The 22,791-nt window shown below is 36.4% G+C and overlaps 1 protein-coding gene across 2 annotated transcripts in view; it reads left to right on the top strand.

Annotated features, from left to right (window-relative positions):
- Positions 1–4,566: 4,566 nt before the first annotated feature.
- The window catches only part of LOC135680804 (soluble guanylate cyclase 89Db), a 32,578-nt gene continuing 14,353 nt past the window's right edge, over positions 4,567–22,791 (top strand). The window contains exons 1-3 of one of the 2 annotated variants that reach the window (XM_065195001.2): positions 4,567–4,696; positions 9,915–9,991; positions 21,140–22,116. In XM_065195001.2, the coding sequence (XP_065051073.2) occupies positions 21,316–22,116 (801 nt within the window). In that variant the 5' untranslated portion in view covers positions 4,567–4,696; positions 9,915–9,991; positions 21,140–21,315. Of the gene's footprint in view, positions 4,697–9,914; positions 9,992–13,661; positions 15,981–21,139; positions 22,117–22,791 lie in introns of those variants that run through there. The other variant, XM_065195000.2, reaches the window with a different exon arrangement.

Here is a 22,791-nt window from a genome sequence, read left to right as displayed (position 1 = left end):
CGAATCGTGGAAGATGTCGCAGTGATCCTTATGTTTGCAGAATGAAAGAGCGAACTCAGGCACCGTGGAGAAAGGGGGCTAAGGGGGGACCACAGCCCCCAACTTTTCGCCAAAGATGCAAAAATTTTATCAATAAATCACCAGTCAAGCCACTTTTTATTCGGTTTAGCCCCCTCCACTGTTTTTAGACCCACCACTTTTATCGACGCCCCGCGCTGCCTGGAACTCTGTGGGCTTGTAAATGTTTGGTATATCCATGTCTCCTGTGTTCTTAAGAAAAGTAAAAAAACCGGCTCAGCTGATATTATTTTCGCAGCTATGCCTCAGTTCACAGGCATGTGGCTGAAATAATAACCCTTGATTGCTTTGGTTCGATTGATTTGTTTGATTTGATTTGATGTAAAATATTTAAAGAGGGTTGCCCTTCAGGGTTGCTGATTATCAAAGGGCCTTCCACTTACAAAGTTCTTGACTCTAGAACTATGAGTTCCTCAATTCTTTTCCAGCCTACCCTACGCACTAAAGGTAGGCCCAGGGCATCATAAATGCTAATTGTGAAGATGGATTGCGGAGCCATTTTTTTCAAGGATACTAGTCAAAATGTGTGAGACGAAAGAACCGCAGGATAGGCTGCTCTCAATCGTTCATTTACTCTGATGAAGTCCTGTATGCCGGGGCGGAATATTAGTTTTCGTTCAATTTAATTTATTTTCGAAAATTTATATAACAAAATTGGATTCTCGTCGCTGTTTTGCTTTGTTTCTGAATTTTATCCTCATATTTCTAGTCAAAAGTATGATTAAGCAAAGTCTCTTGTATCCTTGAAAAGTATCTTTAGAAATGTTCAAAACGGATTCAGTCGATATTAAATTTGCCACCATGCATAATATAGGAATACAGCCTACAGCTCGAATGCAGGATATCATTTTATTGTGTGACTGGATGTTGAAAAAGAAATGAATAAGAAAATATAACATTTTGCTTCCAAATCCAAAGAGGAATCAACTAAACATCTACCGATCAGGTTGTATTGTAGTTATCAAGCACTAAACCTGTTTGCCTCAATATCTAAGTTATGCAACACTTTTATCTCTGCTCTGCTTACGAAAATCCAAAAAACCTAGGGCAAGTCCTGTTTGCACAATCAGGTCAAGTCGTAAAGTACTGTTTGAATATTCTTTTAGAACTTTCCTTGCCGAGAAGATAAAGCAATAAACATGTATTAACATTAGCCGAATTTTTACCTACCTGATGATACGATAAGAAAAAAATCTTCATTTAGTGATGAGACACGTTCATAATTTTAAACATTCTACTTGGCCTCGATCTTCAGCAAACGGAAATAATTTCTGTCTGCTATGTAAGGTATTCTGTGCTTGTTTTTGTACAAAAATTTTTAAGCGTTTCATAAGAAAACGTGGCTTTTAGCATGAGAAAATAAAGCTCCTCATATAGGAAGCTACTTTACCACCGTTCTGTGTCGTAGGGTGTACAAACCTTGAGAAGAGCAACAATTTTTATAATATTGTTTAATAAGCAACGCTTTGTAGGGCTATTCACCTTGCGTACCAAAACCTCGTTTGAGTCGAGTCGAACAGAAGAGAAGCGAGATCAAATAGAATTTGAGGAGAGAAAAGAACACAATTGCAGGGGGTCTTTGGAGGGTCACTCGTTTCCTGAGAGGCTGTGGTACCAGGGCTGTTGAAGAAGTGGGCTCAGGGGGGCTCAGAGGGGCTCAGGCCACTTTCTACTTTTTGAAGGGGGGCTGCGCCCCCTCCTCTTTTTTCGGGGCATTTCTAAAATATTATAGCTAATTTCTGCTAGGATCATATCTTTGTTTGAACCGATATTACTGTTTGACATTTCCATTTATGCGTGACCTCAATAGTCCTCTTGGTAACCGAAAATTCAATAAATGCTAGCAAAATTTTACTGCTTTAAATCCTATATTTTAAAATATTTGTATACAATTCAGAGAATTCTCTATGGTCCCTCCAATTTTTGTGCTCAACACTACTATCTGGTAGTTAGGTTAAGACCATCAGGCTTTCTCTACAGTAGGTTAGCCTGTTCTCTAGATTCTAGTAGGTTGATTGTACACAACACTTTCATTATCATCATAACGGATGAAAGGTGTGATAAATAAAAGCTTTGAATTATCGTCATGACGAAGAGTGTAACAAGCGATAGCTACAACATTAAAATTTCAAATTTATTGCTTCGAAAATTCAATAAGAATATCTCATCCCCATCGATTGCTAAATTCTTGCGCAAATAGGCTAGAAAACTAAGCCAACCTCGCACCTGTTTTAAATCATAATCGATTCTAAATACATTTAAGATGTTTGGGTTGGTCTATTTTCGTCATATTGGGCCATCTGCTTCGGTCGCTTGATGTTACCAAGGCTATATACAAATTATAATCTGAATTCATTAACATGTAGCCGCCTTCCTAATTAGCTTCTATTTTGTACTCAGAAGAAATTTGCCTCTTTCTTAGGTGTCATTCTTCAGCCCGGCACCCGAGCTGACCCGGTAGCTGGTTCAGTTCATTTTGTCCTATGTTTATATAGTTATACAAGCGTCCCTTCACTAAATGGAGAAATTTTCGCAAACTTTGTGTCAGCTCACTGAAAATTACTGTTTACCGGTCTGTCATAAAATGCTTGCTGCCGTGTGAACGCTTCTTGGTGAATAGAAAAAGGTGGTTTGGTGTCAACTCAAATGCTTGTGCTTCAAAACTGTTAAATATCCTTGTAAATATATAATAAAGATGACGATGACACTTCTGGGTCTAATGCAATCTAACTTTATGGACGTGGCTCGAGGACTCTTAAGAATTGACAATAGAATATATGAAAGTCATTATGTTAGATGTTTTGATTTTGCACAAACTCAAACATTTATAGGTTGGATTGCATAATCGATGCACCTGCAATGTTTTCCGGTATTTGATGTTAGGATGACAGGTATTAATATAAACAAAGCAATATTAAAACGTATCACCTCTTCAACAAAACTACGTTTTGGCTTTCCAGACCAAATTTTCACGAGGCCTTATCACAACATTCGCATTTTCTTTCAAATTGTATGATTTTCATATTCTGAAGGTAAAAATGTTTTTTTTTTGTGTTTTCTCATATCTCATTTTAACCAGTTTTCAAGTCATCAGAAAAGGCAAATCAGCTTAAACGATCCTAGTCGATAATTGTTTATTGAAAATAACGCTTTAATTATAATTAAATTCTTTAGTTAATTGTTTAGTGGATGACCTACAACTTATTTGGTTACAAATTCAAAGAACCAAGTAAAAATGAATCGAATCCAATTTCTATAAATGTATTTGATAGCAAAGGTATTTATTCAAATTTTAAATCGCTTTACGTTAATTTTGCTAGCAGGAGTTGAATTTTTCGTTCGTACGATTTCTGCTTGCCAGCCTAAACATGTTTTAACCACCCTCCCTTGTCTAGTATAAAAGACAACTTGGGCCTTAAGGAAAACATGTCAATGGTCCCTATAGAGTCTAAAAAGGGCTGCTAGAAAGTGCCTTTCTTTGGCCTATAACATGATAGATTAGAGCACTTTTTGGTGCTTCTTTTGGTCGGGGTTTACCTAGCTTATGCGTTCTTAACTGCGATACTCCACTAAATCCGCCCCCTTCTATCAAAAGTTTCTTTGTTTCCATAATGCTTTCGTTAAACAGAGACAACTGCTGAGTTTTGATCTCTAGATTTAATAATTCCACGAAAGAATGGCACATGCGTGAAATGACAGATTGAAGTTCAGAGGAGAAAAGGAAATTTTGCCAAAGAATGTTCTCACATTTCATCCAACCATTTTCATGGACGACCATTTTGGTTCAACTATGATTTCTTCTTTTCTGGACGCTAGATAGAATAAGCACTGATTGGAGCATAAAAACATAGCCTATTACACGACTCATTAAGAATTTAGGTGGTCTCATCGGGACTTTAGGCTTTAAATACTTTCATTGCATCGGGGCTCTAGGCTTTAACTAAGAAATTAGCCGCCTCAAAACAAAAAAACAAAAAAATTGTTCAGAAATAGCAATGTAAGGACAAATATGAAGGTTTGCTGTAAACAAGGAGAAAATACCAAGTAGCTTTTTATGTAGTCGCCATTTATTTTTTCAAAAGTGTTAGTAGTAACACTTTCATCATTGAAATGGTTGTTTACTGTTTAGATATGATTTTAACTCGTGCGTTGTGATTGCAAATCCTGAAGAAAAATTATCTCTCTGACGTCTTTCATTGTCGACCTTTTGTCTTGTAGCTAAGTGTTCTTTTCTGTCACGCAATAAACTATATCAATATTTCATAGGAAGAACACAACTGACGTATACGGCACCATATTTAGATGCATTGAGAGGCAAATGTTGTTGACTTAAAGTTCATTCGAATCGCCAAAACAACAGTGAATTCTCAATCTAAAAAGCTAACAATTTCATCCACATACTGACTTTGCTATCGATAAAACCTTGTTAAACTTGTGATTTCTCTTGTGTTTTTTAAACTTCAAGGATTTCTCAAGCTTGCTTGCTACAAAGACCTTTACAAACAGCTGCCCTTTTCACGAGGAGTAGAAAATCGAGTACGTGCCCCGCATCTTCCTTGCGGATTAGCGTTGCACGTGCTGGAAGGAACACAAGGCAAATTTCTCAACCAACGGTCTTGTGAGTTTTACAATATTTATCGATATTTTACAATAGTCAAAACTTTCTCCAAATCTGCAGTATGATTGAAGGATCTGAACTCATTCAAGCATTTTGGTCAGTTGCACTAAATCAAGAAACTTATTTGTTTCGCTCAAAAGCCGGTTTTTTGTTGTTTTTTGATTATAACAAGGGATTTTGCTCTTTAGAATCGTTTTTACCTAACACTAACCTTTGATTAATGATTGATTCGTGTTGCCTCTCCTCCGATCCTAGGAACTAAAACAAATTCATCTAAGTATGGGATTTTGTTTTCATCGCGCAGTTGCAACTAAATCAACAAATTGAATATCAGTGGACCTAATGAGGACTCCTGAGGGATGGCTAAGAGTGAAATATCAACCTTTTCCCTTCTTACATAGGGGTACAAAGAACTTTCTCGATTTATCAACAGAAAAGCCATGTGTCAACAAGACAAAAACTGCAACTTGTGTGAGAAAATAACCTTGGGTTGCAGCTTGTGCGAGAAAAATTAAGAAAAAATGCTGCACATATTGTGCGTGTCATAGCATAAATTATGGTCGTGATTTCTGAGTGCTGATTTATGTTTGCTTTTAGAGTCAAAAATTTTACAATCACCGTTTACGATACCGCATGTGAGATACCAAGGGGAGCTTTTGGACAATGACAGCCAAATAGTTATTTACATAAATAGCATTAGCTAGAGTTAAACTATCATACAATTACGAAAAGCTACACAAAGCAAATTAAAAGTATGAGACAAGGTTGGGACCACGTCATAAAACAGATTCAAAATTATTTTAGCTAAACCAGCCAGTTGTGTGGATAGAATTTAATGTTAGTTTTAGGTATTCTTCACCACCAGAAAACAAAAATGGCACTACAGCATCATTTGTTAGGATGTCGATTTATAAAGATGGTCATGAATGTTTCCAAACTTCAGTTACAAGATTTCGTGGTTGGTTCCTAAGTTTTGCAGGGCTTGGCAACAAAAAGAGCAATGTATCCTTAATGCCATCATTTTTTGGTTTTATTGGGTCTACTGTATCTCTAGATTTGTGCTTGAAATTGCAAAACTTTAGATAATTGAGGCGGATCCGTATTTGAAAATAATACGATAAACCAATTTGATTATGAATCCAAAAGACAGATTTTGTAGTAGAGCGAATTTTTGTTCGTCTTAAATACAAAAACAAACGGTGTATAAAGCTGATAACTGGATCAAGAATATTCCATTAAAATATGCAGTTCGAGAGAAGCTGGCAAAGATTTATTCTTACCACCCTTTACATTACCCTTGTTCAAAATACCTGCTCGTTGCGAAATGAGTAGTAAATGAGCTAGGGATATAAGCATTGGTCTCCCGATTGGAAGAAGTTTTAATAAAATGTCTCCGGATTGGGAGAAGAAATCACGCTTATTTTTTCTCCCGATCTTTTTGCACAAAAATGCATGAAGGAACTTCTGGGGGGATTTTTAAACATCACTTTTAAAATCTACACCGTCAAATAAGTAATATATACATGAAAAAATAGTTGGTCACCGTTGAAAATGTTCTAGAAAAGAAAAGGTTCAGATGATGGTAACCTAATGTTTTTTACTATACCATAGAGATCCTTTTAGGAGCCATACAAAAATGACAGCACCTAAAATATATGTTGTTTTGACACCCACCCCCAGTTGCCACTGTGTCACAACCTTTCTGATCCATTTCGAACTCGAGGATTAGGTTGACTATCGAGACAGACCCTCGGAAAAACAATCTTCAATTTACAAGCAACTGTATTGCATATTATTTACTAGAATTAATGTGTATAGCTTATTTTCTAGCATAATTTCATCATAAACTATATATTCACCACATATTTGTACAGTTATTGTAAATACATTTAACGTAATTTCTGACGTATTGCTAGTCAGCTTTATTCTAGGTTTATTCTAGGATTATTCTAGAGATTTTTTCAAGAATGATTTGCCCCTCGATAAAAGCAAGATGAGAGATCGTTTATATTACAAATTTTCTGTTTTATTACCTATTTTATGCTAGACCTTTTTTAATTGTTTAATTGTTACATGAGCTTGATTTTGTGAGCAAAACTGAAAGCAAGTTTTAACAACTTTGTTTGTGATTCACGCTCAAAAATATTATTATACATGCATACATATACAAATACACATAAATATTACATAGGAAAGTTAATAGTTTCCTTTGACTTAGTGGTACTGCCACCAAAGAGAGTCCATTGACAATAACTATATCTCACGAATGGAGCCATCAAAAGTTAAACTCTCCAATTGCTTGTGATTTCCAACGGTGACATAAATTTTTTTAAAAAAAGGCCCGTTTTTTGACATGCAGAATTCAAATTTTCGGGAAAAGCGGGAAAAGCGCCTAAGCCTTTTTGATCAGAAAACAGCCATTTAAAGGAAAGATTTAAAGGGAGAAAAAATTTAAGCTGCCAAAGATTTGAATTCTCCCAAACAGGAGACATTTCTCCCGAACAGGAGATTTCTTCCATCCGGGAGACAAAATGCTTATATCTCTAGCTAGTTCGACTGATGAAGTGATGCGATCGGGAAAGAATATTTGTATAAAATAGAAAGGCATGACCTTAGTTATATGGTAGGACATCCTTGGCTGCTAATTCATTCAGAAAATATAGGAGGCAACAGCAAGACAGCCATTAGAAACTGTGCCAAAAGAGGTCGCTCAGGTCCTAGATGCTGACAAGTGAGTGAGCAAACCGTAGTTGGACGACAAGTTTGTCCATTGACGAAGCACACCTAAATGGCAAAAAACTCTTCGTTTTTTAGACAGAAGCTTTTCAAAGGGGGATGTCACACTCTCCATGACCTCCCCTCGGAACTACGGCCCTAGGCAGGACTTACATTGAATCCAAGCCACAAACCTGCATGTGTCAATGTTTAGGAACCGTGCATGTGTGAATAGTTTAATGAAAGTTTTGATTAAAAGATATCAGAAAATCAAACCCATGTTGATAATGACGCAGTAAATCAAGATAAGGTTATAAATTACACGATTCTTCATTTCGAATTCGGCGTTGCTAAAGTATTTGACAAAGATAAGAAAGTTAAATGCCTAATCAAGGTAATGCAATTCTCTATCAGCAGCTCGTACCAACCACAGATTTTTCTAAAGACGTTAAAAGAGAATCGGCTTTAGTGACGTATTTGTTTATTAACAATGCTCAACACACCTAGAGTTTTGTTCTGCTTTTGTTTCCAATGAGTTTCCAGGGAGTGGAGGGTCATGTGAATATAAAATTTACTGACAAAGACATAGGTAAAGATAAATTTAGGTGCTATTTTGCCTGCTGATAGACGATTTTCCGACAAGCCAGGAAATTTTTGCAGCAACTAAAAATTTACCGACAAGCCCATAAAGAATTTGGGGGTGTCATACCCCGTAAACCCCCCCCCCTCGCTAGTTACACCCTACCCTGGGTACCAGACTCACTATATAAAATAATAGAGAGTCTGGTCTAGTGTGCCCCATTCTCGTTCTGGTGAACTTACTTGAAAGAACTGAAGTCTATTTAACAGACTAGGCCTGTGAAACAAGACTGTCAGATAAATAACAAAGAAACTCAGTAGTCAGAGGAGTTTTGGGAAATCTTAAAGCAAATGTGTTTTATTTAGTTCTTTAAAGTCGACATTTTTAATACAGTGGTAAAAGACTTTTCTGCCTCAAAATAACAATCAAATCAGGTTTAAAACGCCATTTGGCAGCAAAAATCATGTGCGAAGCATGAAATTAAAGTTAGCACAATGCAGTTATTAAATGTTAATCATTATCAAATTTCATATAAAACTTAAAATAAGTCTTTTGTAATTTTCCTCATAAATTGTGTGTACTTTCAACGTCTACTTCCTCACTGTGAAGGCAGCGCGCTCGGACACCGTGGTGGTTAGAATCATCACGTTGGAAGGTCACCACCGCAAATATGGGCGGTATACAAGCGAAGCCCCGTATGCCGGGCGAAATATTAGCTATAACTGATTTACTTATGTTTGTTGTTGTTTGTTCTCGGCGCCTTGCGGTGTTTCTTATCTACTGCATTTCACTACAAGGCCTAATTTCTTTGCAACGAGAGGCACAGCCTGGAATATCAGAGACTTTCCAAAGCCAGTTGTCAATATGGCGAAGGTGTCTCTTTTCTCTACAAACAAGGCTTTCAATGCTGTTCTGTGTTCAGTTCCACAACATGCGGAAAATATTCTTTGAGTACAGTTTTAACAGCATCTTTAAACTCAATCGTTACGGTCGCTAGCATTTATTTATGTTCTGTTCAATGTTTTATACCAAAGCTAAGTTTATTGTTTCGATGTGACCTTTGAACGTACAGAAATCTGTACACTCGCTCCTGATTGGTTAATATCAGCACACCAGAACGAGAATGGGGCGCACTAGACCAGACTCTCTATTTTCTTTTATATATAGTGAGTCTGGTACCCAGGGTAGTTACACCCCTGGCTCTTTCCCAAATGTACACTATTGTAGTGGCTGTTTCTGTCAGGGCCTGCAAAACTGAAATCGGAAGCAATATCTGATTTGAGAGCAGGGGTGTATCTTATCCTTCCTGTTCAAAAGAGGGGCTTTTTATGGTGCAAGTAGTAAAATTTACAGCCAAAGGTATCGGCGAAGAAAATGTTGTTGTTCTGCATGGGAGACGATGTCCGGTCCAGGGAAGGGTGCAAAAATGAAATGTGGCAAGTAGAAAGTTGTTAGCATGTAGATAACATATACTATTTGCTATCTTCACTTAAAACGAACTGATTGGTCGATTTCATTTCATAGCATGTGTTGTTGATGCTTAAGCACAAACAAGATTCCACTGAGAAAAGATTTTGTTTCACGTCACAGTACCATCTCATAACTTTGCTGGTGGGACTATAAAATGAGCTTTGATAATAAATTGATATATCGCTTGATGTCGACAAACAGTGTTATACACGCTAAGAACAACCCTTATAAGAAACATCAGGCTGCGATTTGCCTACAATATAAAAACAACTTGAGCAACACGACAGGCTAAAATTCAACAAAATTAAAGAAATTAAATACCAGCAAAAATTGAAAAATGAAAAAAGCAACAGAAAAACAGAAGGCAATATGTTCTAGATCGCTGCCGAAGAAGACAAAGTTGTAAGTCCTGTTTGATTGTTATGTTAATAGCCTTTCCATTGTATTGTACAGGTGTCTTTCTTAAGCTATGAAGAGTTCTAAGCCACTTCAAACCTCAGTCTCCATCGATGCAGCCAGAAGATGGGATGGTAAGTTTTTGTGTGCATTTCTTGTTTACTGGTGTTAAATGCTTAAGATTGGAAGTCGTGCCATTTACTGCTTGACGGTATGTTACAGGGAGCTCTATACCGTAGAAGCAGGAATCTACCTGCTTTTGTGTGTTAAAGTAGACTGTGCTAAGTTGCTGCTCAGAGTTTTATGCTCAATGTAACTAAAACGTTTATATGCGTCAAAGTATTTAGTTGTAACTTTCATTTGTAATACCACTTGGGTGCAGCGAATTTCTAATACTTTTAAGTTTCTTTGCGAATCGTGTTATTGAACAAGTTCTACGCAAATTTTAGTCACAGCAAACTTATAAAAGAGCTTTTCAAATATAAAAAAGTATTTTATGATACAAGTGTAGAAATATATAGTTTATCTTTTTAGTGTTGTCAATTTAAATTCTCAACTCACAGATACAATTATAAAGCAAAGGAAACGATACATCTGTCTCGATTACTGCAATGATGCTGAAAAGATTGAATGAAAATCTGGAAGATGACTTCTTTTGAGCTAAATAACGCACAAGATAAACATGTCGTTAGTAAAGAAAAGGCTAGAAGTAATTCTTCTGAGAAGCTAATCTCGGTCTTAGCACTCCGTTTCTCAATTTTTTGTTGGTTTTTGTGCTAAAGATTTTTTTTAAAATTTTCGGAAGTATTGAGAAACATAAAAGCGTAGCATATGATAACATAAAACAGAATCACTTAATTAATATTTTAGGTTCTTGTTTATTATCTATATCAGTTAAACTTGAAAAAATTAACTATTTTTTTGCAATAATCATTTTCACCCCATCTGGAAAAAATGGTTTTCGAGCAGATTCTTCAGGTTGAGGGTGGTCAGTTTTTTAATTTTGTGGTCGTCTCAGGGCTCCGTATAATTTGTAAAAAAAATGTGTAAACGTAATTTTGTTTAAAAAAACGTATAAACTTGGTTCCATGCAATTGTTCTTTTAAAGTAAATGAACTGCCTTTGGCAATCATCGAATTTGCTTCATATTGGACTGAATTAGTGATTTTCCACTATCATTTATTAAATCATACAATACAATAAAATACATTACAATACAATATGTATTTGCATAGACGAAGCTCTCGATGTGCGGCTGGCAGCAAAGCCAATGATCTAGTGATGGAGCCTGCAAAAACGATTTTCTTTCAAAGTTACAATTATGTTTGGCTTTGACCTGTTATTTTTACTTAACATCAAGTCAAGCTGATCCAAATAACCTGAAATGATTTATACTTAATAATTGAGAGAGGCATAAGTTTGGGATGATAGTGGCTAAATATGTCATTGATGTCCAGCGAAATTTTGAATTCTTTATCAGGTTAATCGGCGGCACCATAATAAGATTTTGCCAATGACATTTTGTCTTTTACCGTTGAAAACGCTATGCAGTTTAGCCGATAGGGCCGCCTGGTATAAGGATTGCAAGGCGACTAACCCAGAAAAACGTCCATCTAAAGGGGGCAAAATATAAAGGGGCTATAGCTCCAAATATTTCGGCAGAAAACATATTTTGCAACTTTTGGGAATTGTAAGACAAGGTCATTATTGACCTATTCATACTCGACCCCTGCCCGGATCAGGACTTGGATGAGAGCTAATCTAGCAAAACTATTTCAAGAATCGAAGATAACTTGCGGCCTCGACTTGGAAAGCTCCCGCGTGAAAAACTGTGTGTCGTCTCTGGCTCTTTTTCCATGGATTAAGGGACCGCAGTTTATATTGCGTATTGAGGAGGTTACAAGTTTTTATGGTGGATCAAATACCAACATAATATTCCAACCTTCGGTCGGTAGGCAAGAAGGAAAATAAGTATTTGATTTATGGGACCTGGAAAAGTATTGAATATACAAACACCTTCAATAATGTATTAAATTCGTTGGTTCGCATTCGTTGGTCCTGCATGCGTTACCTACTTATCAATTCACCTGCTATATAGAAAACTGTCGATTCTTACGTGTCAGAATTGTTTCCGTCTTGCCAGGTCACACATTTTCTGATGAATTTGTCAAAAAATCTTTTTCTCCTTTTGAAGAAAACACCTGTTTCAACGAACTCTTACTTGAGATAGATTCTATTACGACAGTAAGTCGGGTGAAGATTAAACTTCCCATTTTTATCTAGCTGGTCTAGGACAACGACTTGACCTCGGTTAATAGGTTGACTGAATTCATGAACACAGCAAATAATCTTTAACACAAATGCATGAATATAGGGTTACCCATGGGTGTGGTCGTGGGTGTGACTTCTAGCCGATGTCTTCAGCACAGCCCCCTTTCTCATTTCAAAGGACGATACCCCTGGGACCATCTCCATTGTCTTAAGACGAAATAATCAACTGGACAGAGAGAAGTCCAACCAAGTTTTATGGTTTATAAACAGCACTTTTAAAGCCTGTGAAATATTGGAACAGTGATTCATGCACTGCACCTGCAGTTGAAGTAGAAACTTCGTTAAAGATTTGGCAACTTTAAATAAATTCATTCTCATTTCATACATTCTAATATCACATAGATTTTCTAGGCATTTTGTCATTGTAAATTACAGTGTTTTCTTTAAGTTTTGCTTGGCTTTAATTGGCTATTCAATCAATCATACTTCAAATGAATAAATTAAAATATTCGGGGTATTTAAGAGAGAAGAAGAAATCCTATAACCCATAAATTTTTTCGTTCATAAATGTAGTTTCTTATTTTTTGTATGCACTACAAATTGACCAAAGTTTATGCAGACAAACCACTAATCCTAATTCTAGAAGTGATAACTTTTTCCTATTCACCAAATCATATTCTTTCTCATATCACATTCAAAATATACCATTACATTGATTTCTTATAAACAATTTTTGTAATGAAATTGTTTTATAAGGAATTCGTATCATATTCTTCCTCGTGTCACATTTATAATATATTATTACACTGATTTTTTTATAAGCAATTTTTTGTAATGAAATTGTTTTAACCCTTTTCGAGATTCTACTCTTATTGCATTATAAAGAGAGAACAACCAACGCTTCTGGGTGATTATTCTTCTTGTTCGGGAGACGAAACCTTCAGTCCTTTTTTTCGAAACAATACCGTCTTAAACCAATCAGTGTTGCAAGGTCATAGCACATGTGCATTAATAACAGTATTCGCCCAGCTGTTCTGTCTGCGACCACACAACTCTAGAACTTCCCGCCAGGGCTTTGAATGATAATGCGCATGTGCAATGACCCTAAAACGGGGGCCAGTGCATGGTCTGGAAGACGAGCATGATTCATCTCCCGAACAAATTCCAAATACCGTAAATCCTCGAATTAGCCCCCTGGGGGCTTATTTATTTTGATATTTTTGGATGGGGGCTTATTCGAGGGGGGGGGCTTATACGAAGGGGGCTTATAAAATTATTGTAGACATTAAAAAGACATTATTAAAAGACCTCGTTTATTTCACTAGAAATTTCTTTATGTGCATTTAATTAATTCTTACCAAAAGTATTAATTTGTTGTGGTAATTCAATAAAACGCCATAGGCAACCTCAGTTGGCAAAAATCATCAAATGAAGGGGTCAATTCGAGAATTTACAGTAGCAGTGGGGGCTTATTCGAGAAGGGACTTATTGGCAATTTGTAGTTCTAGGGTGGGGGCTTATTGAGGGGGGGGGGGCAGGCCAATTCGAGGATTTACGGTACATCTAATCGTTGGTTTTGGGAATCAATTACCCTGGGTACCAGCCTCACTCTATTTTATTTTATATATAGTGAGTCTGGAACCCAGGGAAGGAATGAATGAACTGAATTGCGTTGTGATTAATATTTCATTCTCAATAACACATTTTCACTTCTAACAAAAGGCTAATGCTAATCCATCAGTTTCCTTGTAACTAACACCACAAATACACTTTTAGACAACATTGTAAATAAAGCTGTTGCAAACAGGCTTCAAACATCTTATCTAACGAATGATTTCCTTTTTTCTAATGCTAAGAAATTTTGCTGCATATAAATAGACTTGAAATTCTGTTCATTCTATTGCATATCACCAGACCAGTATAAGTTGAGTTGTACCGTCTGGGTAGCTGTTGGGGCCGTAAATCCCAATGAATTTCAATGAAAAAACATTACCTATAATTGTGCAAAGATCCTCCTGATTCATTATACCAAAATGGACATTCTACAAAAATCTCTTCCCCTCTTCTCCCCATCAAAACAGCTCCTACCCTCCTGCTTTGATGTCCTCGGCTTTATGGTCATATAAGATAAAACTTTTATTGGCTGCTGGATTGGGTGATGTAAAAAACAAGCATGAATCTGTTTTTAAATTATCTATCATATTTATGTCAACGTGATTTGTAGGTAGTTAGAGACTGTGTTCTGATTTTATAAATAGGAATGACTTGTACGCACACGACAGATTAGAGCTAAACGAGAGTTGTGTGCAATTGCTGTGATCGCAATGAAGTTTTGGCTCCTGATTATGATAAATTCGCCGGAAATTGTGCCATTCTCGGTTTTTTCCTTTATCCAATAAGCTTTCAATGAAGAAGCAACAATTAAGAACGTATAAGTCATATGTATTTGGTAGCAGTAGAGGAGCACAAGCTTTAACACAACATTGTGAGTTTTCTCTTCAACAAGTGGAAAAATGCTTTAACGAATTCGTTGGAAGAGCTTTGCCCAATTCATGGCTCTCATATATTGATCATGTCATAGGTCATATCTGTCCTTGGAGTTGGACAGAAGACTTTTCAGTAATCTGGCGGCGATTTCTTTTCTTATATTATCTTTAATTAGCTTTAAACTATTAATGTATTTTGCCATTTTTAAATGAATTTATAGAAATATGAATAATTATAACGATAGAGTAAAGAGGCAAATGTTCAGCTAATAATTCCCTATCAATTTGATTAGGATTGTTCTAATTATGATGCAGGTCAGGCTGACTTCTCCTGTTGGTCCAACAATTAGACTACGCACCAGATTGAAAATACACACTTTTTCAAATGCATTTGCTAAAATCCAATAGCACTAAAGTATAGGATTTTTTGCTAGATTAATGCTCATTAAATTGCAAGATTGATCGGGGAACCAAAAAAGAAGGCCGGGGGGAGGGGGGGGGTATGGAGCTCAAAGAGTTATCTGTAAAAGTGTCCTCTACTCTCTACAGTTACAAATTTTTGGCATCGTGTCCCTTGAGATCATACATTAGATTGGTACAAATGGACCAAAAAACTGAAGATTTATTAAAAGAGCAGATCTGCAGTCAAACTTACTCACAAACCGACCATTGACAGTTGCAATTTTTTCAAATAAAATGAAATAAGGCCATGACTGTCTGGTAGCAATGCAGCTGCACTGCCTCCTTAGAAATCTTTTGACATCAAATTTTTCTAATTGTCTCTAATTTAAGCAAATATTTCAATAGGTTAAACTACCAATAAACTAAATAAAAACTAAAATAATGGTATTCATAAGATATCTTTTAAAAGAAAGAAAAACGGCCGTGTTTATGCAACAGTTAAGAAAGCACCTGCTTGTTTATGCTAACCCCACATCTACATAATGTTGTAGCCCCCTAGCCCCTAGCTCCCTGACCCCCTAGCCCTTAGCCCCTGGCTCCCTGACCCCCTAGCCCCTAGCCCCTAGCCCCTAGCCCCCAGTCCCATACTCTTGAGAAGAAAGATATCAGTAGTGAAGAATCCAAGAAAAAACTTTCACTGTACATAGAGTTTCACTGAGTTTGGGCACCGCAAGGAATTCAAACATAAGCTTTGGCCAGACACAATATTCGCAGAGGTTGAAGTGTAGTCAATTGCGCAGTGGAAAAGCACCAGTTTGGTTTCAAATAAGGATAATGTGGCGGGCAGGTGAGATAGCAATTCAGCTGCTGATGCAGCGCGGAAAACACTTACAGGAAACCATTTGTATCAAGATTCGTTAAACTCTGCGCTGTTTGATGCTGTTATAACATTGACAACTGGATGGTAAGTTTAGCACTTTGTTTCGCTGTCGTTTACTGCTGCTACGCTTGCATGCAATGCTTCGTTTCGACTGCATTTTTCTTAAGGAATCGAGAAGAAAAATACTTTTACAAGTGTTTATCCGTCGAATGCCTGAACTATAGAGATACTCATTTCCAGTTTTATTGTATTACAATGACGGTAAATTGAAACGTATCTGAATTTTTCCATAATTATTCATAAACATTTAGCCTTTTTTGATATATTGAATAGGAAAAATTGAGCATTAAATTCATTTGGAGTACCTTGTGATCTAAAATATATTTCAAATGAAATTAAAATTTTGCTCCCATGTTTCCTTCAATTGTTGACATTTAAAGATAACCTAATATAACAACATGATTTGATAAAGCTTTTTCCTTGCTTCGTGCTAAAGTTTTATGACAGCAATATTCCGTTTCTCTTTAAAGAAATTTTTTCTTTTTTAAAAATTTTGATTACGTAACGTAAAAGTCATAGACAAGGCACACAATACAGACAAACCAGCAAATCATTACCGTTTTATCAAACCCAAACATATTTAAATCAAAGACATATTTCAAATATTGAAAGAGTTTGCAGGAAACTTTCATCACCTGTGTGTTTTTTTGCTCTGGACAGACGGGATGTGTATGTTTTTACATAATCTTCCAGTTTATTTGATGCATGTATACGCAGTTGACAAAGATACGCAACTTTATATCAGGAAATGTCTGTAAAAAAATGGGCCTTAAAAACCGAGAGACCAACCATAGTACGTATCGCTCTCATTTTGATAAACTGTACGATGGGATGGGATGGGAGTGATTCATTTTCTGACGACTAGGCATCTATTTTCTGTTTAATTGACATACAATGCCTACCAAAAGTACTTGGAATACACAACAATTTGCGTTTTGTTTTTCGATTTTTTCATTTCTTTTCTCGAAAAAGACTACTTCTGCCCCCTTTCCTCCGAGAACAATGCTGATAGCTTAGAAAAATTGGTTGCAAATCGAGGAAAAAACATACTTCTTAACCTTCTGCTTTGTTTAATCATAAACCAACATTGTTCAAATGAAAAGGAGGTGTTTGGATTTGCTCTTGAAAAGTATCGTTGTATTCCAAGACTTTAGACGCAGGCATTATTGACAAAGATAAAAAACTTCTTGTAACTGATGAGAGGTTTTTGTTTCTAAATTGTGGCTTCAAAACATCTGGTTTTCAAGAAAGCTTTAAGAAACTTTCAGCACGAAGATCACCAAAAAAAAGAAACTGTACATTAATCTGGAGCTTAGCTCCTTATAAAAAATGCGTGGATACAATGTTTTGGAGCATCCTAAGTTGCAGATAACTATCAAGTTCACAACTTGACTCAACAAGTGTGACTTGCTATTTTGAGCAGGTGTGCACATTCACAACTTGCTTCAGTTATGCTTATATCGAATAACAAATTTCGACACTAGTTTCTCGTGCAAGCAATCGACAATACAAAAACCAACGAAGAACAAAATTGCAAGAGTCCAAAGATTGTGTTAAGCCTAACGGTTACAGCAGACTTTTGTCTTTTGCGACAAAAGCTGTAGTCGCAAAAGATGTTTGCCTTTTGCGATAATTTTTGAGATAAAAAATGTTTGATATTTGATAATAGTCATTTTGCAGACAAGCAAGAAGAAGGTAAACGAAAACGAGGCGGCATGGTTATCACACTGAGGCCACAGTTTCTATTTTTGTTTACAGGAAGGCTTTTGGAGTTTTTTCTGATAAGATAAAGAAATTGATAATTTTCCGGCATCTGCTAAACAGTCAAAACAAACTGTTCTCATCGTGCTTCTCTTGTTGAAACGTCTAATTAATGAAATGTAAATTAGGAAAAAGCTTTGATTGATTGTTTCAAAATTGTCTTGTTAGTACTTTGTTTTCCACGGCTAAATGTGGCTGTTTACAAATGAAAAGTGATGTTTGTAGTAACAACAATGTTGCCACCTTCTATCCGACTGGTATTCAGTGCTTAAATAAAGCTTTCGATTAAAATGGTATTGTGAAAGGAATTTTCTTGCCTTTATGATTTCTCTTATAAACTTTATAAAAATGAAAATTAAATTCATCATTCTTGTTTCAAGCTACACGTTTACAATTTTTGTTACATAAACATATACTTACGTAGTATTTCTAATGAAGAATATTTCCGTAGTTAAATTATAATTTACCATTTATAACACGATGCTTCTTTCCCACTGTATCAATGAAACTTAGCTACGCAATTGAATTGTGTAAATGCAGAGTTCGTCTTTTTTCACTACCTTTGGTGACAGGAGTTATTTAAAAAGCGTATAAAAATAGGAAAAGCAGGATACGCGCATTTTTCATCAAAAACTAATCTTGTGATTAGAAGTCAACTCAGCTTCTTGTTCCCTTGGTTTATTTTAGTACTTTCTAATAAGTTCTTAAATACCAGGTACCAAATAGCTACTTGATGCAAAATCATAAACGTAACATGATATAACATGAAAAAGTGCACTTAATCAGTGCTCTCCAGTGCAGAAAAACTCTTCTCTCTGTTATCTGTGTAAGTTTAGCAGCAAATAGGCCCGTTATGATTGTAAAGGCCAGTTTACCAGCAAGTTGGTTTGTTTTCTTTCTACCTTTTGAAGATTTAGGAGCTTTTTCTTTAGGTTGAGGCTGATCAGTACTACGGTTTCTTAAATTTGTGGTTGTATCAGACCTCTGTTTTGTTTAATTATTACAGACGATAATGCAAACAGATCTGGCAGAAGCTCGCATTACGTTAGGTAAAATCATTGCTATGGTGAGGTTCTCAAAAGCCATCAAATTCAAGCAAATAATTATTACATGCTACAGGCTTTGGATGCTAAAATCAACGTTTGCGAAGGACTTGTATAAACCACTTCAAATCAAATCCATGTGCAAATCTATATCTACTTACGTCATCACAAAGCTTTCCTTCAGCACGTATCAGTAGATTTTGCCCACAGCTGCAGAAAGAAATGATCGAGTGCATGACTGATAGATATAGCGTGACTGATAGCTTGTTACCCGTAGATGCTATGATAGCGAGAATAAGAGCTAGAATCTCTAAAATTCATGCAGGGATCCTAAAAGCAGGGGGCTGCTGAAGGTTGTTTAGCCCCCCAAATATTTCCCAAAATGTACTTAAAACGAGACAAAAAATCGCCTTTTCTTGGTTTTGGTATGTTTAGCCCCCCAACACGTTTTAACCCTTTTGATCTGCAATATGCCCGCAGTCCTTTGGCTCGTGCGTTCTTCCTTCCTTTTCACACTACTTTTTTCACTTGAGTTGCCACTGACAACCAAATTTCACGCCTTGGGTCAGTCCAGCAACTGATGAGCTCTAATATTGGGCGGTATACCGACTGTTTGAGGTGCAATTGCGTTTATGCTCTCAATATTCAATGCAGCTCTATGGGATAGAACAAAGCCTCTTGGTTATCTGTCTTTAAAGATTGTTATAGTCTTTCGGGCTAATGCATTCGTCAAAAGCTGTCATGTCAACATTGTATTTAAAAAGGGGTCTGTCTGAGCAATTGGAGGTTGTCTGCACTTTTAGGGGCCATTTGCGTTGCTTTGATTTGACAGCAAAAGTTTTGTTGAGTAAATCATGTGCCAAATTCTGGGAAAAAATTTCATTCTCTTTTCGACGGTAGAAAATTTGAGGTGGTGTTCTTTCCAAGTGGCACCCAAACTACATCTGATAACTGAAATAAACAAGATAGGCCACTTGAGAAGCTATAGTGTGGTAAACTCTATTTGTGTATTTTTGTAGAATCATCGCATTTTAGGGAATTATGTATTGTGCTAGATGCCAAATAATACCTTGAGTTATTCGTTTTCAGATGACGAGATCAGAACGCTCTTGTTTGGCAGGATCACAATCGTGATATTTAATTGCATATATTCTCTGGAGTATCGAGCAAAACATTTCTATTCTGTTAAACAATTTTGAGACAAAAAACACTTGGTGGCTTAAATGTAGGCCGAAATCGCATTTACTTGACTTGCTTTCAATAATTGCAACTACTGTGCTGCAATTAACACCTTTTTGATCTAAACAACAATTTTCCATTAGTTTTAAAAACCATAGGCTCTATTTTTGCTGATCCAAGTGAAAACTCTGTTCTGTTTTAAAAGCTTTAAAGGCTTAGCGTGGATTTGTTACAAAGTTTTCTGATCATCTCCTACTGAATATTTGCAGCTTATACCTGAGCTCGTCAAAATAAAACTCACTTTTAACAAATCTACTTGTTTAAAAAGCAAAAATCAGGATAAAAAGATTTCAGCATCTTAAATTTTTGCACCAAAAGATTTCATTTCTAATTATGTTGCGTTTATAATGTATCTTGTCATTTGTAAACGCTGGCAGCATTGTCTCCCTTTCCGGTAAATTATATGAAAGTTACTTGATCCCTTACACAATGAAGTTTATAGTTATCGTCACATGCTCAAAACGAATGTGCTAGCATCTGTAGCAGGTCCGTCGCTATAGGAGGCGTGTGTTGTGTGACATCCCCCTTGAAAAAGATTCTATTGCATCAACGAGGAGGTTTTCTGCCATCCAGAGGTGCTTTGTCGGCAAATTTCCAAACTTGTCGGCAAATAAAGAATGGCTCATCCACTTTGTCGGCAAATTGAACTTGGAAACCCCTCTTGAGCACAAGAACTAGCCATGGGCCTGATCTAAAAGAAACGGGTGTTTTAGCAACATTTGCAGGTATTTAATCATCAAAATCAAAGTTGAAAGCAAGCAAGAATGCACTGCCAGGATTTGTGGTATCTACAAAAACGAAAATTTTTTATCAAAAAGTAATGTTCACATTGCAAAAGAGGTGTTATTTCATTTTTATAACGGTGGGATGTTTCAAAAATGGAATCTTTTGCTCGAATAGCCAAAATATATTGTAACCTCGGTCTGAACTGAACTCTATCCGAGGTTCAATTTCAAACGCTATCTTCTTGGAATGACATTTTTACAGCTTCATTTCAAGAAAGTAGCCTAAATCTTATTTACGATGTACGCAAAACATTCAAATTTGCCAAATTACCATCCATTTGTACTGGAATTTGATATACCCTAATGCTTCATCCATATTGGTCTTTGTTTTTTTACCTTTTCATACTCCTTTCAGGTCACGTGTCGGCTTTTGACTGAGGACCTGAAGACCTGAAAAAGGCTCGTTCCTACTGCTTTTCAAGCATATTGTCCTTCAGTCGTCGTAAGTTTATGAAGAACGTACCCGGATTCCTTGCACCAGTTTATCCTTGAATCATAATCAGTTGCGGAGTAATTTAAGTGCAACCGGAAATGTACGGTCTTTTGTTGGAAAGTGTCCGCTTTTATATAAAGCAAAAATATGGACAAGATGCATGGGAACAATTATGTAAGCATACCGGTTTGAAGAATAATGTATTTGCTACAGCAGACAGCTACAGTGATTCAATTATACCGAGGTTGTCCGAATCTTGTTCAAAGTGTCTTCCATGCGGATTGCAACCCGACGCATACATGGAGTTTTTCGGAAATTGTTTTGTGGATTTTACAAGTACTATGGGCTATGGAAAAGTTCTCAAAGTCTATGGACGCAGTTTTCGTGACTTTTTAGACAATATTGACAGCCTGCACGAACATCTTCGTTTTGGCTACCCGAAACTGGTGTCACCGTCTTTTGAATGTAAAGAAGAAACAAGCGTTGGACTTACACTACATTACAGATCAAGGAGGTTTGGGTACAAAAATTACGTCATTGGTCAAGTGAAGGAAGTAGCAAAACTGTACTTTGATTTGGATATTGATGTGAACTTGTTAGATGAAGCTGATATCTTAACCTCGTATGGAGTAAGAAGATGTCACATCATTTACAGGGTGATATTCGATAACAGCGGATTCATGCCTCTTGTCAAAGAGCATAAAATGCTGAACCGCCATTCTGTTCCTGTCGATCTTATATTCAGAATATCTCCGTTTAGTTTTCTTATTAACAAAGACTTGGAAATTTTCCGTGCATCGAGCGATCTAAACCAATATTTTGGCGAAAATATGGCTGGAAAGAAAGTGCGGCAAATTTTTACTTTGAGAAGACCACCCATTGAGTTGACATGGGATACCGTAAGTAAATTGTTTTCTATTCTAAACGTATTGTTTGTTACAGAAATTGAAGGCACATAATCAATAAAAATAGCACCATTCGTAACATCAAGTGACCGTTTTCGTCTAAGCTGAATGCAAGCCTTATACATGTTATAAAGCGGAGGATTAAGGATCGTTTCCCTCACAAATATGAGGATTGCAGCTTAATAGGCCTTAAGATGTCTAATAGGCCTTAATCAATCTATTCAAGATTGCTTCTATAGCACACAAACCTTATGCCTGGGCCTAGGCCTACCCTTTTCACCGATTGGTCAGGTTAGATCGTAAATGGTGAACAATTTTCAAGTTGAAAGATGACAAAAGGAAAAGTAATTTTGGTTTGTAGTTTATGTTTGTCACAGTTGCGTATCTGCAAAAATATCATTGCAAATGATTGGCCCGTAAATTTGCCATGATTGATATGCATTTAAACTATTGAAAAACAGAGAGTTATTCATAATGGCGGCCTATAACGGTTCATAATGGCGGTTCATTGGGGCTTCCAGCTGAAACAAAGAAATAATTTAAACAGACGTCTTTTAAATCAAAGATGCTCTCTTACATTTGGAAATTGGGGCTATGTCGGCCTTAATAAAACGTCGAAAAAGCAGGTTTTTTAAGTCGGAGCTACTTTGGAGCAAGGTCATTTGTAAT

This window comes from Rhopilema esculentum, chromosome 18 (assembly GCF_057945365.1).
Source record: "Rhopilema esculentum isolate cy_ngs chromosome 18, ASM5794536v1, whole genome shotgun sequence".
NCBI classification, from domain to species: Eukaryota; Metazoa; Cnidaria; class Scyphozoa; order Rhizostomeae; family Rhizostomatidae; genus Rhopilema; species Rhopilema esculentum.
The sequence above is the reverse complement of the archived record's forward strand: the minus strand, read 5'-3'. Positions and strand labels throughout refer to the sequence as shown.